This window comes from Procambarus clarkii, chromosome 33 (assembly GCF_040958095.1).
Source record: "Procambarus clarkii isolate CNS0578487 chromosome 33, FALCON_Pclarkii_2.0, whole genome shotgun sequence".
In the NCBI taxonomy this organism is placed as follows: Eukaryota; Metazoa; Arthropoda; class Malacostraca; order Decapoda; family Cambaridae; genus Procambarus; species Procambarus clarkii.
Genome location: NC_091182.1, coordinates 38,022,226 through 38,039,262, shown reverse-complemented (window position 1 = coordinate 38,039,262; position 17,037 = coordinate 38,022,226). Strand labels below are relative to the sequence as shown.

Below are 17,037 nucleotides of genomic sequence, written 5' to 3'. Positions count from 1 at the left end.
GATTGTATAGTTCTTCAAATTCTGAAGTGTTTTTTTAGCCCTGTTATCCACACCGAGTTCAATATCTTCCGGAAGAGGCAAAACCACCAAAACTTCGTTTAGCATTTTTTTGGTGTACAACCTCTTCGTAGCACAGATCCATAGGCTGAATGAGAGAGGTTGTGTTAGGAGGAAGTGCCATACACGTTATCTTGCCATCATGTGAGGTTAACCTGTTAATTCTGGGGTGGGCAGGTGCATTATCAAGCAACAGTAAAGCCCGAACTTCGCTTGGCCTTATTTTGAGTTTCTTAATTTGATAGGCACGAACTTCCCTGCAGAACACGTCATGAAACCAGGAAAGAAAGATCTCCTGTGTAAACCATGCATTTTTTGAGTCATAATATTTCACTGGCAGTCTGTCCATGCAATGTTGCAAGGCTCTTGGTTTCTTAGATTTGCCAACAATTGCACACGTGATTCTGTCTGTGCCGTCGGCATTCGCACACATCATGGCTGAGAGCCTGTCCTTGCAAACCTTACGTCCTGGCACACAACCCTCACTCCTCATTGCTAGAGTTTTTTCTGGTAACCTCCTCCAATACAACCCAGTTTCATCTGCATTATAAATTTGATACGAATAAATATTATTTGCCAAAATATATTCTCGTAATTTACGTTTAAATGGTTCTACACTGCTTTCATCTGCACTCAGTTTTTCACCGACAATTTTCCTCTTCACAATATTGTGTCTACCCTTGAACCTTGCAACCCACCCTTCACTCGCTTCGAAATTCTTTATTCCAAGGCTTTCAGCAAATCTGCTTGCAGCATTTTGTATTTCTGGGCCGCGAATTGTCACGCCAGCTGTGCGGTGCTGAGCAAACCACTTGTACACAGCCTCATCCAACTGCACATGCGTCGAAGTTTTCATAGTTTTTCTACCACAACCTCTGCTAGTGCTTGCACCTTCACTTTCACAGGTTGAAATGAATTGCATAAGTTTCTCTTTTTGTTTCCTTATATCAGAAACAGTACTAGTGCCTATATTATATTCCTTGGCAACACTTGAGGTCGACCGGCCATGTTCACAAAGTTGTATAACACGTAGCTTGTCCTTAAGTGTTAGGACAACCTTCTTCCTCTTTCCACCTCCAGAACGATTCATGCTGCTACCAGACATAGTCTTGGCCAAAAATGTTCAAAGTTACTATGAAAATAAAAAAGTTATTTAAAAAAATATTTCACTAATGGCGCGGCACTGTGGTGTAACATGAGGCTAGAGAGCACATGGCTTGACCAGGCCTGGACGGGTCCAGTCGGGGCAGGGAGGAGGCACGTTACGTAGGCCGCCAGGAGGAAAAAAAAAATATATTTTTGAAGGAAACTTCAGCCTGTGCAAATTGTTTTTAGGAAACTTGTATGGAATTTTTTATTACATAATTACTAGTATTTCTTTTGATTTTGGCTATGATGAATTGTTCTAAAATTGATAGTAATTACTGTACTGTAGTGTATAGGCCACTCCCCATCCCCCCCTAATCCCCCCAGGTGGTCCCTCCCAACGCTCCCCTCTCTCCCGACACCACCCACCCACCCCACCCCCACCTACACCATGCGCCTCGAGTCTCGGGCAGACGGGATTAATACCGTATGGCCCGCCTCATGTTTGCATATACGGACAAAAGCACGATTATCCGGTCCCTGTGGCTATTTTGGCCGGATATTGTGATAACTTTATCCGTTCACGATTTTGGCCGTATATGGGCGTTTTTCGGATGTTCGAATCCCGGATAATCGCGGGGTTACAGTACATGACAAATAGGTTGGCCCCAAGATGGATCCCCTATGGTACCCCACTTGCCACATTTCTCCAATCAGATTCATTCCCATTTAGCACGACTTTGTGTTGTTTTCTTTGTTTTAACCATTGCTTTATCCATTCTAGAATTTTTCCATTTATTCCATGTCCCTGTGATTTCCTTGCCAGTCTTTCATGTGGTACCTTATCAAAGACTTTAGCAAAATCTATTTAGCTTATACTACATCCACCAAAAGTCCTTAGTCTGTGTAGGCGGTTACTGTTTCCAGAAATGTGAGCAGGTTTGTAAGGCAGGATCTAAACTTAACAAAACCATGTTGTCGATTTTATAAGATTGTTCACTGAAAAATGGTGAATAATTCCCTCCCTTAGGATTCTCTACACGAGCTTGGAGATGTGTGATGTCAAGCTGATTGAGCGGTAGTTTTCTGCTTTTCAGCCGAGCTCTTTCTGCCTTTTTTGAAAATAGGGGTGACATTTGCATATTTCCAATCTAGGGGGACTATCCCTTGGTCTAGAAATTTTGTGCAAAGTAATTTCACCCGTAAGCATAGTTGTTATGCCAGTTCTTTTATGTCTTTGTATTGAATTCTAACCACACCTGGGGCTTTTGAGTCATTTAGTTTGTTAATGCTCTTCCTGATTATGTTGCATGTTATAGGTATACAGTATCCCTAAATTCATTCTCTTCACCTTCAAACATCTATGTGCGTTATGGGATGTCGTTCGTCTAACCTTTCTAGTGTGAACACTGATGTAAAATATTCATTCAGTGTTGACCAGACCACACACTAGAAATTGAAGGGACGACGACGTTTCGGTCCGTCCTGGACCATTCTCAAGTCGATTACATACTTCAGCCACATTATTGTGACTCATCGCCCTCATTCAGTGTGTTTGCTGCCCTTTTATTGTCCATTATAACTTGGTTAATCTCGTCTTTTAAAGGGTCCAACCAGGTCCTTAGTTTTGTTTGACCTCTTATATAGGCATAGAATTACTTTGGGCCTTTCTTTGTTTTGGGAAAGTTTCCGTTTGTAGCTTTTTGTTGCTGATCTGATTTCCTTGGTGGCTGAGTTTAGTGCCCTTTATATATCTCATAGTTAATAATGTCTGTTGTGGATTTATACGTTCTCCAGAGGTTCCAGTTGATTATCAATGCTTGTTTTACTACCTGTGTCATCCATCTAGTTCCCTTTCTTTTCTTCGCCTTTTTGGCATACAGTATTTTTTAACGAGTTCCGTGATGATGATCTTAAGGATTTGCCATGATGCTTCCAATGCCATGTTCTCCTATCAGTTCCCTCTAGGAGATGTTTTGCACTTCGAGTGGGTTAACTTTTGCCCTACTTTAATTTGATCAATCATGCTTGTTTGGGTGGGGTCTGTGTTTGCTTGTTTGGGTGGGGTCTGTGTTTGCTTGTTTGGGTGGGGTCTGTGTTTGCTTGTTTGGGTGGGGTCTGTGTTTGCTTGTTTGGGTGGGGTCTGTGTTTGCTTGTTTGGGTGGGGTCTGTGTTTGCTTGTTTGGGTGGGTGTCTGTGTTCATTTGGGTTGGCATTTATTCGTTTGCTTGTGTTGGCCAGGTTTTTTTTGCTAGTTGGTTGCATTGGCATGTGTTTGCTTTGGTTGGCCTATGTTTATTTGCTTATATTGACCAGTTCTCTCCTAGTTGTACTTGCCTAGTTGTGGTTGCGGTGGTTGAACTTCATGGGTATGGTCGTTTTGAACATGAGATGGTTCAACGAAGATCGTTTTCTATTTGTTAAAACCTTGTGTATGTATATGATTATGCTAGGATGTTCAGTATTGAGCAAATCATCACACATCTGCAAGATGTGTGATATTGAACCTTAGGGTTCAATACCTTAGGCTGTATTGGGTTTTGTTGGATTAGGTTAGGTTGGGTTGGGTTTGGTAATTTCAAAGTCTGTTGGCGAATCATCTTGGGTGCAATGCGACTTGTATCCGAGCTTCGGCTCTTTAGTCCCACCTCTCAACTGTCGATTAACTGGTGTAAAAGTGCCTGAGCTTATTAAGCTTCATCATATCTACATTTGAAACTGTGTTTGGAGTCAGCCTCCACCACATCACTTCCAAGTACAGTGGTACCTCGGAATGCGATTGTCCCTGTATGCGAGGTTTTCGGAAGGCGAGGTGTATTTACTCCAAAAATTTGTCTCAGAAGGCGAGGGTTACTTCGGGAGGCGAGTTTGGACGCGAGTTTGTTGATACGCGTACAGCCGACCTAGCGCGTTCGTCGCCCCTCCGCCCCGCCGCCCCTCAGTTTATTATTGTCTGGCGCTCAGTGACTACCCCCACATCAATTCTTCTCGCGGATTTTCAGTGTTTTGTTGGATTTTTGGTGATTTGTCTATACAATTTGTTATTATATATCTCACCATGGGTCCCAAGAAAGCCAGTGGTAAGGATAAAGGCCAGAAAGCTCCTGTGAGGATGACAATAGAGGAGAAACAAGAGATCATTCGGAAGCATGAGAACGGTACACGTGTTGTTGAACTTTGTAGGCAGTACAACAAAGCCACATCAACAATATGCACTATACTTAAGAAGAAAAATAAGATTATGGGTGCTAAAGTGGCAAAAGGAGTAAGAACATTAACGGCACAAAGACCACAAATACTTGAAGAAGTGGAAAAGTTGTTATTAATTTGGATACACGACAAGGAGTTGAGGGGTGATAGTGTTTCGGAGGCCATTATTTGTGAGAAAGCCAGGGTGTTGCACGAAGACCTTCTAAAGAATACCCCTGCAACGAGTGATGCAGATAAGAAAGAGTTTAAGGCAAGCAGGGGCTGGTTTGAAAAATTTAGAAAGAGAATGGTATCAATAGTGTTACAAGGCATGGGGTTATGTGATGTGATTATGGAAGGGGACTCCCCTTCCAAACAGTAACTCCTCTCCTCCTCCCCCCTCCTCACCATCTTCCATACGCCTACAGCACTCGACAGCAAGGTAAGTAATAACTGGAACACAGTTTTGTAGGTTTATTTAGATGAATTAGGTAAATTAGGTATAAAAATTTAGTTTGATGTGGGGTTTTTGGGGTAGTCAGGAACGGATTAATTCATTTCCCTTTATTTCTTATGGGGAAATTAACTTCGGAATGCGAGTTTTCGGAAGGCGAGGCGTCTCCAGGAACGGATTAAACTCTTATTCTGAGGTATGCCTGTACATTCCATTTACTAACTGCTCTGACACTGAAAAATTTATTTTTATGTGTCTGTGGCTAATTGGGTACTCGGCTTCCACCTGTGTCCCCTTGTGCGTGTACCACCTGTGTTAAATAATCTGTGCTTATCTACCCTGTCAATTTCCCTGAGAATCTTGTATGTGGAATTGTTTGTGTGGGCTTGTTTATTTTAGTTGGGTTGGCCTGTGTTTATTTGCTTGAGTTGGGCAATTAGTCTGACTATGACTACCCCGAGTAGCACAGCTTCACTCTAGTAAACGATACAAAATACAGTACTCTACCGAATGTCTTGGTTGTGAATAGAAGTGTACATAAGAACACATGGGTCTTTCATTCACCTTCACTATTGTCCGAGATAATCACACATGCATGCATGCAGCCTATAAATGCTTGCCCTGAACCAAAGTACGACTGTATAGTATAGCAGTATTACTGTAGTATCATCAAAGCATTTTGCCTGATATATATATATCTTTTCAAAATACAGTATGTACATTTTTTTTTTAGCATTGTAGTGTACAATATTTTCCAAGATTTCTTGTTATCTTGCAGAGAATGAATCTTCCAGAAAATAGAGGAACTCTTGTATACACAGGATGTACCCAGTGGGAGTATATTGGGAGGAGGAACCTGAAGAGTATTCCATCTATGATACATTATTTACCGCGACGCATTTCATCTCTCAAAGGAATTCGTGTGGCATTTGTGACATCTCATTGTTCCGCAGCTCACTCCATCATCATCACAGAAGAGGGCAAAGCTATGTCACTTGGTAAGTGAATCAATTTATTACGCACAAAATTTGAATGATTTATACCAAATTATTGCTGTCACTTGTATTGTTAGGTACCCCTATTGTTTCTTATTTTCTAGAGGGGCCAAAGGGTGACTCCATGAGGCTCGCTGACTGAGATAGCTGTCCCCTACTAAGTTGAGTTGCATCAGCCATAGGTGTTCTGTGTGGCCTACCTGGCCAGAGGTTGCCTCCCTCCCCACCTTCCCCACAGAGCAGGGGATTGTCACGATCACCCTCCCTGAGAAAATGTCCAGAAAGTAAGCAGTGTGTCTTTGAACCATACAGACACCTGCATGGTTCAAAGAAAGCAAAACAGTGAAGCAGCCAAATGACTGCAAGAGATTCACTCACACTAGGCTGAACTCTTCTATTTATGTCTGGCCACCAACAGGTGGTAGTATCACCGGGAGCTCCCGACTTCCTTGCAATATTAACCTCAGTTCTGTCACTGATGTCCTTGAATTCGGACACTCCAGAGTCGCTGGCCATAGGGAGTCCCACTTCTTTCCAAGTTAAGTGTAGGCCATGCTTTGGACACTGTCGTATGGTGGGCCATTTTCTTGTGTGCAATGTTCCTAACTTTTGAGCATTGCTTCACTAGAATGTTTTCAAGCCTTGCTTCTTGTTTGAACTGGGTTTATTCTTTGGCTCGAGCTGCGTGTGTTTAGGGCAGCCCCTCTCTAAATATTTTTGGCATTGCCTCAGTTCTGGTGAGTTCAGGGTTTGCCCCCCCGAGAGGCCACACTATTGTGTAGGGTGCCTCTCCCTGGGTAGTGCAGAAGTCTTTTTGACTCCTCTGTAAGGCCCTGTGATTAGTGGTTTATTGTTGTAGGGTGCACTGGGGTTTGGGTGCTTGTCTACAGCATGCTGCTGCTGTCTACCATGGCTGTGTTTATCCTATAGGCTGCATTTGGCATCAGTCTTCCTCAGTGCCTGGTTATCCTGCTTGGCCCTTATCTTCAGGCTCAGGCAAGCCTTGCAGGTCTTTGATATTTGTTATGGCTCTACAAGCAAGGCCAACTCTTGCTGCTTGTGGGTTTGAAAGTTGTCAGTTTTGCTACAAACTGATGGTCAGTTTTACTGTTTACCTCCGCTGCCTCTTGGATGGGTATTATCCTCTTTCCAGTGGCATGCGACATTTGGGTTCACTAGCTAACTATTTTGGTTCAACCCTGTCTTATTTGTTTTGTGTTCATTTGCTTTTGTAGTGACTAGTGTCCACAGACGCCATTCCTTTGGATTTACTTGTCCATTTGTACGTAAGGTGTGATGCTCATGTGGTTGCCTTGGAATCGGCATCTTTCATTTTTGGGGTTTGAGCGGCTGGTGTTTCTCCCAATGCACTTTTTGCTTCTGCTTCTTCCAGTGTCCATCTGCCTTCATTCTGCAAACCTTTTATAACGCCTCCCCCATCCTCCCTTGTGCCAGGTTCTGGAGTGTCTTAGATTACGGTGCCCCAGGCTGTGTTTTGTTGTGGGTGTTCCTGGTGTTGTCAAGCGGTTGCCCCTCCTACTTTGATGCCCGAGACATTTGAGCCATTGCTTCCCACCAGGAATCTGGGGCCATCTTCTCATGGTGGGGGTATGTCTTTGGCTTGGATCCTTTTATTGTTGGCGATTCCTTATTGTTTGTTATAGTAGTAGATGCGAAGTTTGGCTCTATACGAGGGGTCTTTATGGGGCTGAGGGGTGAGCTTGTGGAGAGTCCCTGAGTGCTCTTTGTTAAAATTGCCATCTAATTCAGGCTTTTCCCCACACCAAGATGCTTTTTAATCCACCCTACAGATGTGCTTGACAACCTAAAGAATGTTTTAGCTTATGTGGAAAGGTGAGAGATGCAGGATTTTGGTCCAATTTGAATTTTTGGGAAATTCATGGGGAAAGAGCATAGTCTTAGCCTTCCCAAATATGGTGATCATGTCCGCAATGCAGGAGACAGATTCCTTCGTAGAGCAGCAACACTGAAAGTCCTAGATGCACAGAGAGACATGATTGGTGGCAGGTGCAAGGCTACAACCAATCGACAGATAACCTGAGATCACATGAGCGGGGAGCCGAGCTGCATAGCGGCTCGTTGGCTCTGAGAACGACACTGGTGGTCTAGACTCTGGAGGGAGAAGAAGCACACGATGGCACTCGGAGATATTTGCAGATTATGCAGAAGTACTTCGAAGTTGAGCTCAAGGAAGGAAGCAATAGACCTCTGAAGTACGTGAGGAGTGACTCACTCTTTTGTGAGTAGCCTCACTCTTTTGTGAGTGGTAATTATGTTGGAAGAGGCTGTGCAGTTACAACTTGAAAGGGAGGACCTGGTGAGAGTTGCACCACATCCTGGCAAAGTGACCGAAGACATTATCTACAAGTGTATGGAAGCAGTGGATGGTGTAGGAGTCGCCATCTTAAGTTGATGACAGTCCTGGCTCGGTGGAGAATTGGGCGAGTTAGTGAAAGTTAACATTTTGCATCAAGGGTCTGTATGAGTGAGGTGAGTGACATTATGCACCAATGGTTGAGGTGGCCAGTGACAACTTCCACTGAGGGTCAGTGAAGAACTGTCCAAAAATGCTATTCATCAACGTGAGAGGGCAGTGAATAATGCAGAAGTCTACCTGTTGTGCTGAGTGACTATTGTTAAGCAGCACGGTGTAAGAATTAAACGTTGGCCATCAAGCAGTGACAGTGACTGTTATTATAGTGCTACCAGAGTTGTGTAGCCTACTAGTGTGTGGAGCCAGGTGAGGGTGCATTGACGACAAGAGCAACCTGTCCCGCATAGCCTATGCTACGAGAGGGTTGGGGAGACCCCTGGAGCACACTGAGAGTACCTGCCAATGTGGTACAGTAGGGAAGAGTGTCATTACATGGCAGCTCAGGTGGGGAGTCGGTGTTATTTTATTTATTTATATATACAAGAGTTCTTACATTCTTGTAAAGTCGCTAACATGCATAGCATTTTGGGCAGGTCCTTGATTCTTATTTTCCTTGGAATACGACCTGCCAAATCATTTAACAACCAGGTACCCATTCACTGCTGTGTGAAGAGGTGTACAGATAAGGATTGGCACCTAATCAATCCTGCCTGACCATGCTAGCCTACTACAAGAGTGAAGTCAGAAGGGTGCTTTCAAGATTAAAAAGACAACCAGTGGGGAGGAACATCATCCAAGACAACAGCTGCAATGAAGTCTGGGTGCAGGCGAGGAGGAACCCTGTGACCCAGCTAATAGTCAGCTGCTAGTCAGCTGCTAGTTAAGTAAAACTTCCCTCCCCATTTCCCCTTGTTGCTAATTGTTCCTTAGGGAAGAAGTAGAATTTATTATTAGTAGTATCAGAAAATATTTGGACTATTAGCATTGCTATGTGCAGATAATTAATTATTGTAAGACAAGATATTTAAGTTTGTGCTGAAGCCTATTGGCAGCTGAGCTTATTTTGCTTTGATTTCTCTATGTAAATTTAAAGTTAAAGTAAATAAAGGTTCATCAACAAGAGGGTGCATCACAATAATGTAAAACTTTGGAGTATTTGGAGTAAGTAGAGCCAAGAGTGGCTGATTTATATTTATAAATATAGCACGAGTCTAGTGCTCCCAGTATATTTTGTATTTACATTTTTCCAGTAAATTCATTATTATTTAATTCACTTTCCTGGACTCCTCTGTTATGCTATACCATGCTATAACAATATGAATGTCAAGATGAACCCTTGCTATCACAAAATACTGAATTAATCTGGACAAAACGTTCATACACTGCTGAGAGGTTTGTGTAAGTTTGAGAGAGGGACTAGGCTGGAAGACAAAAGCAGATATTGAGGCAACATTCTTTCCTGGTAGTGTCAGTTCTGTGCTACAGGCCAAAGGTAAACCAGGAGTATGTATACACACTGGTGTTGATGACACCTGCGGAGGGGACGGAAGCCAGAGTGAGTCACGGCATTAAAGTGATATCAGTCTTGAAATTAATTGACAGCTGCCTTGGGTGTAGCATGTGAGCGCAAGTATTCCCTAACGCTGGGTGATAGGGTGCTTACCTCGACCATAGAGGAGCTAGGGTGGCACCCGGTGTGTAGTGATCATGGGTCAGCACGGCTCCCATTGCTCCCCCTCACTGTACTGTACCTCCCTCCAAGGACAGCAAATGGTTCTGGCAGTCCTTGGGATCCTTGGGTGACATGGGGGAAGTGTCGACTCAACTTGCTACCATATCACAGGCGAGGAAGAAATGTGGGGTTGCAACACATTAACCCTTTCTGGACTTTGATTCTGTCTGCAGATAGTATGTTGCTTTGGGCAGGGAGTTTTCCTTCTCCTTTGTCCATGTTTGAGCTGGATTCTACTGCTGCTTCCCTCTGGGTGTGCTGTATTAGGTTCTATGGCTGCATCTTGATGCCGGAGGCTTCTGTTATCCCTCTTTGCACCTTCTCTGGCTTGGACAGACCTCTCTCGATTCCTCTTGTGGGGGTCAGGGTCTTGGTTCCCTTTTGGACCGGGTCTCCTTTGAGTTCAGGTCGGCTTCACCTTCTAGCTCTGTTGCTAGGGTCCCGATTTATTCTGGCTTGCTGGCAGCCCTCCATTTTCCTTGGAGTTTGGCATGGTTGTCCTGTATCTGAACACTTAGTGTGCTGGGAAGTGGATTCGGCCTTTCAGGTGTTCTTTGGTGGTGCTGCTTTTCTACAGCTTGGGAGCTGCATGTTTACTCTGGTTCTCCTCAGTGACATGCGCAGATGGCAGCTCTGTCCTGCTACCTTTGCTTCCTGGAGCTTTTGCTTCAGTCACAGTACTCTTGCTCACTTGGCAATCATTTTCTGTATAGCATTTTGTTTGATCTGTTCTCTGACTGCTCCATGGCAGCTTGGATGTTTTGGCTTCTGTGTAGTGTCCCATCTTCTATTTTCTTTTTTGTCATATGATGCTTTGAAACTACTGACGGTGTTGGCATCCAAAACCTTATCACTTGACTTGTTCTAACTCTGCAAAAAAGAACATTCTAATACTTTCCTGGAGGGAGCCCTTTGTGGGTCCCTAAAGCCATGTCGCCGAGATAACATACAACTACTAGATCGCATTAAGTGCAGAATTCAGTTCGGCTTACCGGGGACCAGAGCCAAAACCCTGGCCTCCTACATCCCCCTCACATGAGGCACAGGGAGCAGGTGACTACCATCTTACCAAGGAAGGCACCCAGAAAGTCAGTGAACCAATACAAACTTCTGCTGGATTCAAAAGACGCCCCAAGCCCCACAACCCGCAGAATGAACCCCCCCCCCCTCCCCCAACAATGTAAACAAACAATTGAGTCTCGAAACGAGTGCGCATTATTAAGCGCCACTCCTCCCACTCGTTTGGGGAGGGAGCGGGTACGGAACTCACGCTGTCCATTGGCTCGAGCAGTTGGTTCTTCCACTGATGTGGCTCGTACAAGGCTGCAGTAGGGCTCTTGTAGCATCTGTTAACCATGACTGGCATCATTACTTTTCAGCTAAGTGCCTCATAAGGACCTCGTCCTATGTGGTTTGGTTTTTGTACACTGTTATAGTGAAGGCTTGGTCTTTTAGTGCTTGGAACTGTATGTTCCCAGGGTTACTTTCCCCGAGTGCTCTCTAGCACAGCTCGTGCACTGATAGTTCTCTGGTGTGTTCAGTAGTTCACTTTCTGAGAAAGTTTGGGGTGGCTCTTGCCTTGGGTGAGTCGGGGGGGGAGGGAAATCTTCTTACCCCTCTGTCTTGACCTGGGTTGGCTGGTGGAGCACACTGGTGGCTCGCATGTTTGTATGTATGGTGTGCCAAGGTCAGTTTTCACAGCCATTTAGCCCAAGCTGTGTCGGCTTACTTTTAGGTCCAGTGTAACACCTTCACCCTTTACCCTTCCCTTTACCCTGAAGGGTTCACCCTTCAGGCTATAGGAATTCCATACGAGTTTGATGTGGCCAATGAATTTTTCCTATGATTCTGTTGTTGCTTTGTGAATTTGAGGGTTGCTCATCATCCAGGCCATATGGCACCGATCATTCATTCTGCTTCTACCATGCCACCTATTATGTTGAAGATGCCTATGAACTAGTCAATTGGGATTTGCGCTCCCTGTGTGGCTCTTTATCTGACCCTCCCAATGATGTTCATGCTTGTCAAGGGGCACCTGCTTTACGGATTAATTTTGCCCATCATGGGAGCCGGTCGGCCGAGCGGACAGCACGCGGGACTTGTGATCCTGTGGTCCTGGGTTCGATCCCAGGCGCCGGCGAGAAACTATGGGCAGAGCTTCTTTCACCCTATGCCCCTGTTACCTAGCAGTAAAATAGGAACCTGGGTGTTAGTCAGCTGTCACGGGCTGCTTCCTGGGGGTGGAGGCCTGGTCAAGGACCGGGCCGCGGGGACACTAAAAAAACCCCGAAATCATCTCAAGATAGATCTTCAGCGGTCTGGGTTTTGTTCCTGGTTGAATACCCTGGAGCCAGCTTGTTAAGTGTTTTCAGACCCAGAATTGAAAATATTGGTGAACTCCACCTTGGCTCTGTCTGCATCTCCTCTTCTTTACCCTTTGGGCATGGTTTGTCCTGCCTCTGATCTTCCACCCCATACTTCTGGCCATGAAATGTCTGAGGGTTTCCAGGTTAAAGTAGGGTTTAGCTAAAGATGTGGTTCAGTTGTCTCTGGAGCTGTTCCTTCCAATTCGGGTGCGGTGGCAGTTGAGCTGGCTGGTCCCTCCAAGGTTTCGGGGTTTTCTTTCCAGCCAGCCCATTATTCTGTAAACTCTTGCTTGGACTGTAGACTCTTACTAGTCTGTCCTGGGTGGTGGGAGTGGACACTGGCTCTGCCCCCTCTGGGAATACAGAGAACATATACGGCACGCATAGACGAGATAAAACGCCTAAATTATTGGGATCGTCTCAAAGCTCTCCAAATGTACTCTCTAGAAAGGAGACGAGAGAGATACCAAATAATATACACATGGAAAATACTGGAGGGCCAGGTCCCAAATCTACACAGTAAAATAACAATGTACTGGAGTGAATGATATGGAAGAAAATGCAAGATTGAACCAGTGAAGAGCAGAGGTGCCATAGGCACAATCAGAGAGCACTGTATAAACATCAGAGGTCCGCGGTTGTTCAACGTCCTCCCAGCGAGTATAAGAAATATTGCCGGAACAACCGTGGACATCTTCAAAGAGAAAACTGGACTGTTTTCTAAGAGAAGTTCCGGATAAGCCAGGTTGTAGTGGGTATGTGGCCCTGCGGGCCGCTCCAAGCAACAGCCTGGTGGACCAAACTCTCACAAGTCGAGCCTGGCCTCGGGCCGGGCTTGGAGTAGAAGAACTCCCAGAACCCCATCAAGCAGGTATCAAGCAGCCCCAGTCCTTTTGTTATTACCCAAGTGTAGCTACAGGATGAGAGCTACGCTCATGATGTCCTGTCTTCCCAGTACTCTTTGTTGTATAGCACTTTGAAACTACTGATGGTTTTGGCCTCCCACCTTCTCACTTGGCTTGTTCCAACCATCTACCACTCTGTTTGCAAAAGAGAACTTGATTATATATTTTTTTGGCACCTTTGTTCCATTTGCTTGAATCTGTGTCCTCTTGTTCATGAAGTTGCTGGTTTCAGGAATTAATCGTCAATTTGCTCAATTTCTGTTAGTATTTTGTAAGTGTACATACACCTCTTTTTCTTCTATCTTTTAGTTTTCGCATGTTTAACACCTCTTGGTTTTTCTATGTAACTCTCTTGGTTCTGGAAACAATTTTGCAGCATGCCATTGCACTTTTTCCTGTTTATTTATGTGCTTCTTGAGATTTGGGCACCATACAACTGCTGCATATTCCAATTTTGGTCTCGTAAAAGTCATGAACAGTTTCTATAGTAATCATCCATATAATTAAAAGCAAGTTTGAAGTTGGAAAGCAAGGCATACGCTTCTCGCATTGTCTTTGTGTTCCTCTGGTGATGACTAACTATCCAAAACCACCCCTAGGTCTCGTTATTTATTAATTATGTAATTCCTTTCCATATAATTTGTAAGTTTTGTGTGTGGTCTATTTTCTCATTCCACATTCCATAACATGGTATTTATTCACATTGAATTCCATTTGGGGGGAGGGGGAGCCCGCTCAGCTGAGCAGGCGACTCGCCTCCCCAGTTCTTGACTGATGTACATGGTGGTCAGACGTCGCCTCTGGCCTCGCTTTCCTATCTGGATTTTTTCCTGTGTGGTGGCAAAGTGCTCTGTGTACGCAAGGCTGCTTGCACCTAGGGCCAGCTTCCCTAGGCTCTCTATAAGTTCTTCCCTTGTGTTTCATGGTTATCTCCCTGGGGCATTCTGGACTCACTCCCGTAGAGAGTGAGTCGCTTGGCGTTGACTTTCCAAGCGACATTGACTTTGTCTGTGGCATTCTTTGTCGTTTGGCGTTGACTTTGCCCTTGGGGTTAGTCGAGGGTTTTGGGATTTTCGTCTAGCCCTGGGTAGGGAGTGATTTGTTGCTGGGTGGGGCATACTGTGGCCTGCGCGCGCGCGCGCGCGCGCGCGCGCACACACACACACACACACACACACACACACACACACACACACACACACACACACACACACACACACACACACACACACACACACACACACACACACACACACACACACACACACACACACACACACACACACACACACACACACACACACACACACACACACACACACACACACACACACACACACACACACACACACACACACACACACACACACACACACACACACACACACACACACACACACACACACACACACACACACACACACACACACACACACACACACACACACACACACACACACACACACACACACACACACACACACACACACACACACACACACACACACACACACACACACACACACACACACACACACACACACACACACACACACACACACACACACACACACACACACACACACACACACACACACACACACACACACACACACACACACGTGTACGTACGTGTGTGTGTGTGTGTGTGTGTGAAGAAAAGCGAAGTGTGAAGTGTGAAGGGAAGCGAAGCTGGAGGAGGCAGAAGTCACACTGCAGCAAGCTCCTGGAAATATCGAATTACCTAAGTATTGGGAACAGGTTGAGGGCTACAGTGGTGTCCCAGGTTACATAAAGGTTCAGGGAAGAGTAAAAGCAAATAAAATACAATAAACAAGTAAAACTGAGTGAAAATAGTCGAGTGGAAAAGTTTGTTTTGGTCTAGAACAAAATCAAAGATGGCCGCCGCCACCACCCCCACTGAGAAGGTAGACACACCATCAGATGATGGTTTCAAAGGATTCTCACCACAAGATATAAGGAAAGGAGGTGTTCTTGGCAGGTTAGAGATAATTGAGGACATGCAAAAGAAGTATGAAGAAAAAGTGCTTAAATTAGAAGAGGACAATGGAGCTCTTTGGAGTGAGCTTTGCACTCTAAAAGGGAGTATGATGCAACAAGGTAAGATTATTACTGCATTAACAGACAAGGTAACAAATCAGGAGGAGCAAATCAAGGAACTAGTGAAAGAAAAAGAGGCATGGAAAGTGAAGTGTGGTGACTTTGAAGAAATAAACAAGAAGATAGACTCATATGGTGAACAACTCCAAGCAAGCCTAAGGGCTAACATAGAGTTAGGTAAGGATCTCCAACTGGAAACTTCACTGACAACTCACATAGAGGAGGTGAATAAAGAACTAGAAAAGTATAAAGAAGAAATAAAAGCGACATATGCTGAAGTTGTAAAAGAGAAAGAGACTATCAAAGAAGTGTGTTCGGAAGTCAAAACCAGAAATGACCAACAAGAAGCAGAAATTAGGCAAGCAATTAGGAAAGAACTGGTTACCAACAGTAAACTGGTACAAAACACTGCAGATAGAACTAAGTCCATAATCATTTTTGGATGTTTAGAGAAGGAAATTTCATCTAGGGTGGACCGAGCGGCAGAAGAGATGAAAATCATAGAGAAAATAGTAGGTTTAGGAGATGGCTCAAAGGAAAATGTCAGTGATTTTAGAAGAATAGGAAAATATGAGAAAGAAAAGAACCGCCCCTTAAGGGTGACCTTTAATGGAGTGAAAAACATGATGGAAGTGCTAAGAAATGCCAGGAAACTGCAGAGTGATGAGGTTGGCAAATTTTGGTCAATAAGACAAGACCTATCCAAGGAAGACAGAGAAAAGCTGAAAATGAACTTAATTGAGGCAAAACGTCTAAATGGGGATAGAAATGAAGAAGACAGAAATTCTTTTTTTTACAAAGTGACAGGGACTGGAAAGCTTGTGAAATGGTACATAAAAAGAAAGCAACAAGATCAGTAGTGGAAGGGGGAGTAAAGAGCAAAGGAAAAGGGAACATGTTTCTGAAAATTGTATATACCAACATAGATGGAGTGAGGTCAAAAACTTTGGAGTTGCAAGATATAATCCAGCTTAGGGTCCCAGATATTGTTGCATTATCAGAAACGAAACTTGAAGGAAATATAATAAATGAAGTCATATTCCCAAGAGGCTACTCAGTTTGGAGACGTGACAGGAAAACTAGGAAGGGAGGAGGAGTGGCTGTACTGGTGAAAAAACACCTGAAGGTAAAAGAGTTAATATTTGAAAACCCTCGAGATATTGACATAATGGCATTGCAGGTCTGGAATCAGGATGATAAGCTGATAATTGTAAATGCCTACAGCCCACCAGCAAGCAACACGTGGACAAAGGAAGAACTGGATGACAAACGAGAGGGCCTCATAATGGTCATGAGAGATATTATTGTACAAGCAGATAAAGATAAATCACGACTGTTGATACTGGGGGACTTCAACTTTAGAGCAATAGACTGGGAGGCCTATGAAGCAAGAACGGAGGACTTTTGGACATGCAGATTTGTGAACCTCATACTGGAGACATTCTTGTATCAACACATAAAGCAAGCCACAAGAATGAGGGAAGGAGATATACTGTCAGTACTGGATCTAGTATTCACCAGGAAAGAAGAAGAGATTTTTGACATCCAGTACCTTCCTCCCTTGGGAAAGAGTGATCACGTCCTGTTAGACATTAAATATGCTTTAAGATATCATCTAGAAGAAAATGGGGACATTGAAACAGTTGATAAACTCGATTTAAAGAGAGGCAACTATGGGGAACTTCGAAATTTTTTTAATGAGTGTAATTGGACAGAATTGTTGCTAGGCAGGGAAGT

At 44.3% G+C, this 17,037-nt stretch overlaps 1 protein-coding gene across 1 annotated transcript in view; it reads left to right on the top strand.

Annotated features, from left to right (window-relative positions):
• LOC123765213 (protein RCC2 homolog) overlaps positions 1-17,037 on the top strand; it is a 79,311-nt gene that overhangs the window by 15,090 nt on the left and 47,184 nt on the right. The window contains exon 3 of the mRNA XM_045753683.2: positions 5,565-5,784. Coding sequence (XP_045609639.1) covers positions 5,565-5,784 — 220 coding nt within the window. The remainder of the gene's footprint in view (positions 1-5,564; positions 5,785-17,037) is intronic.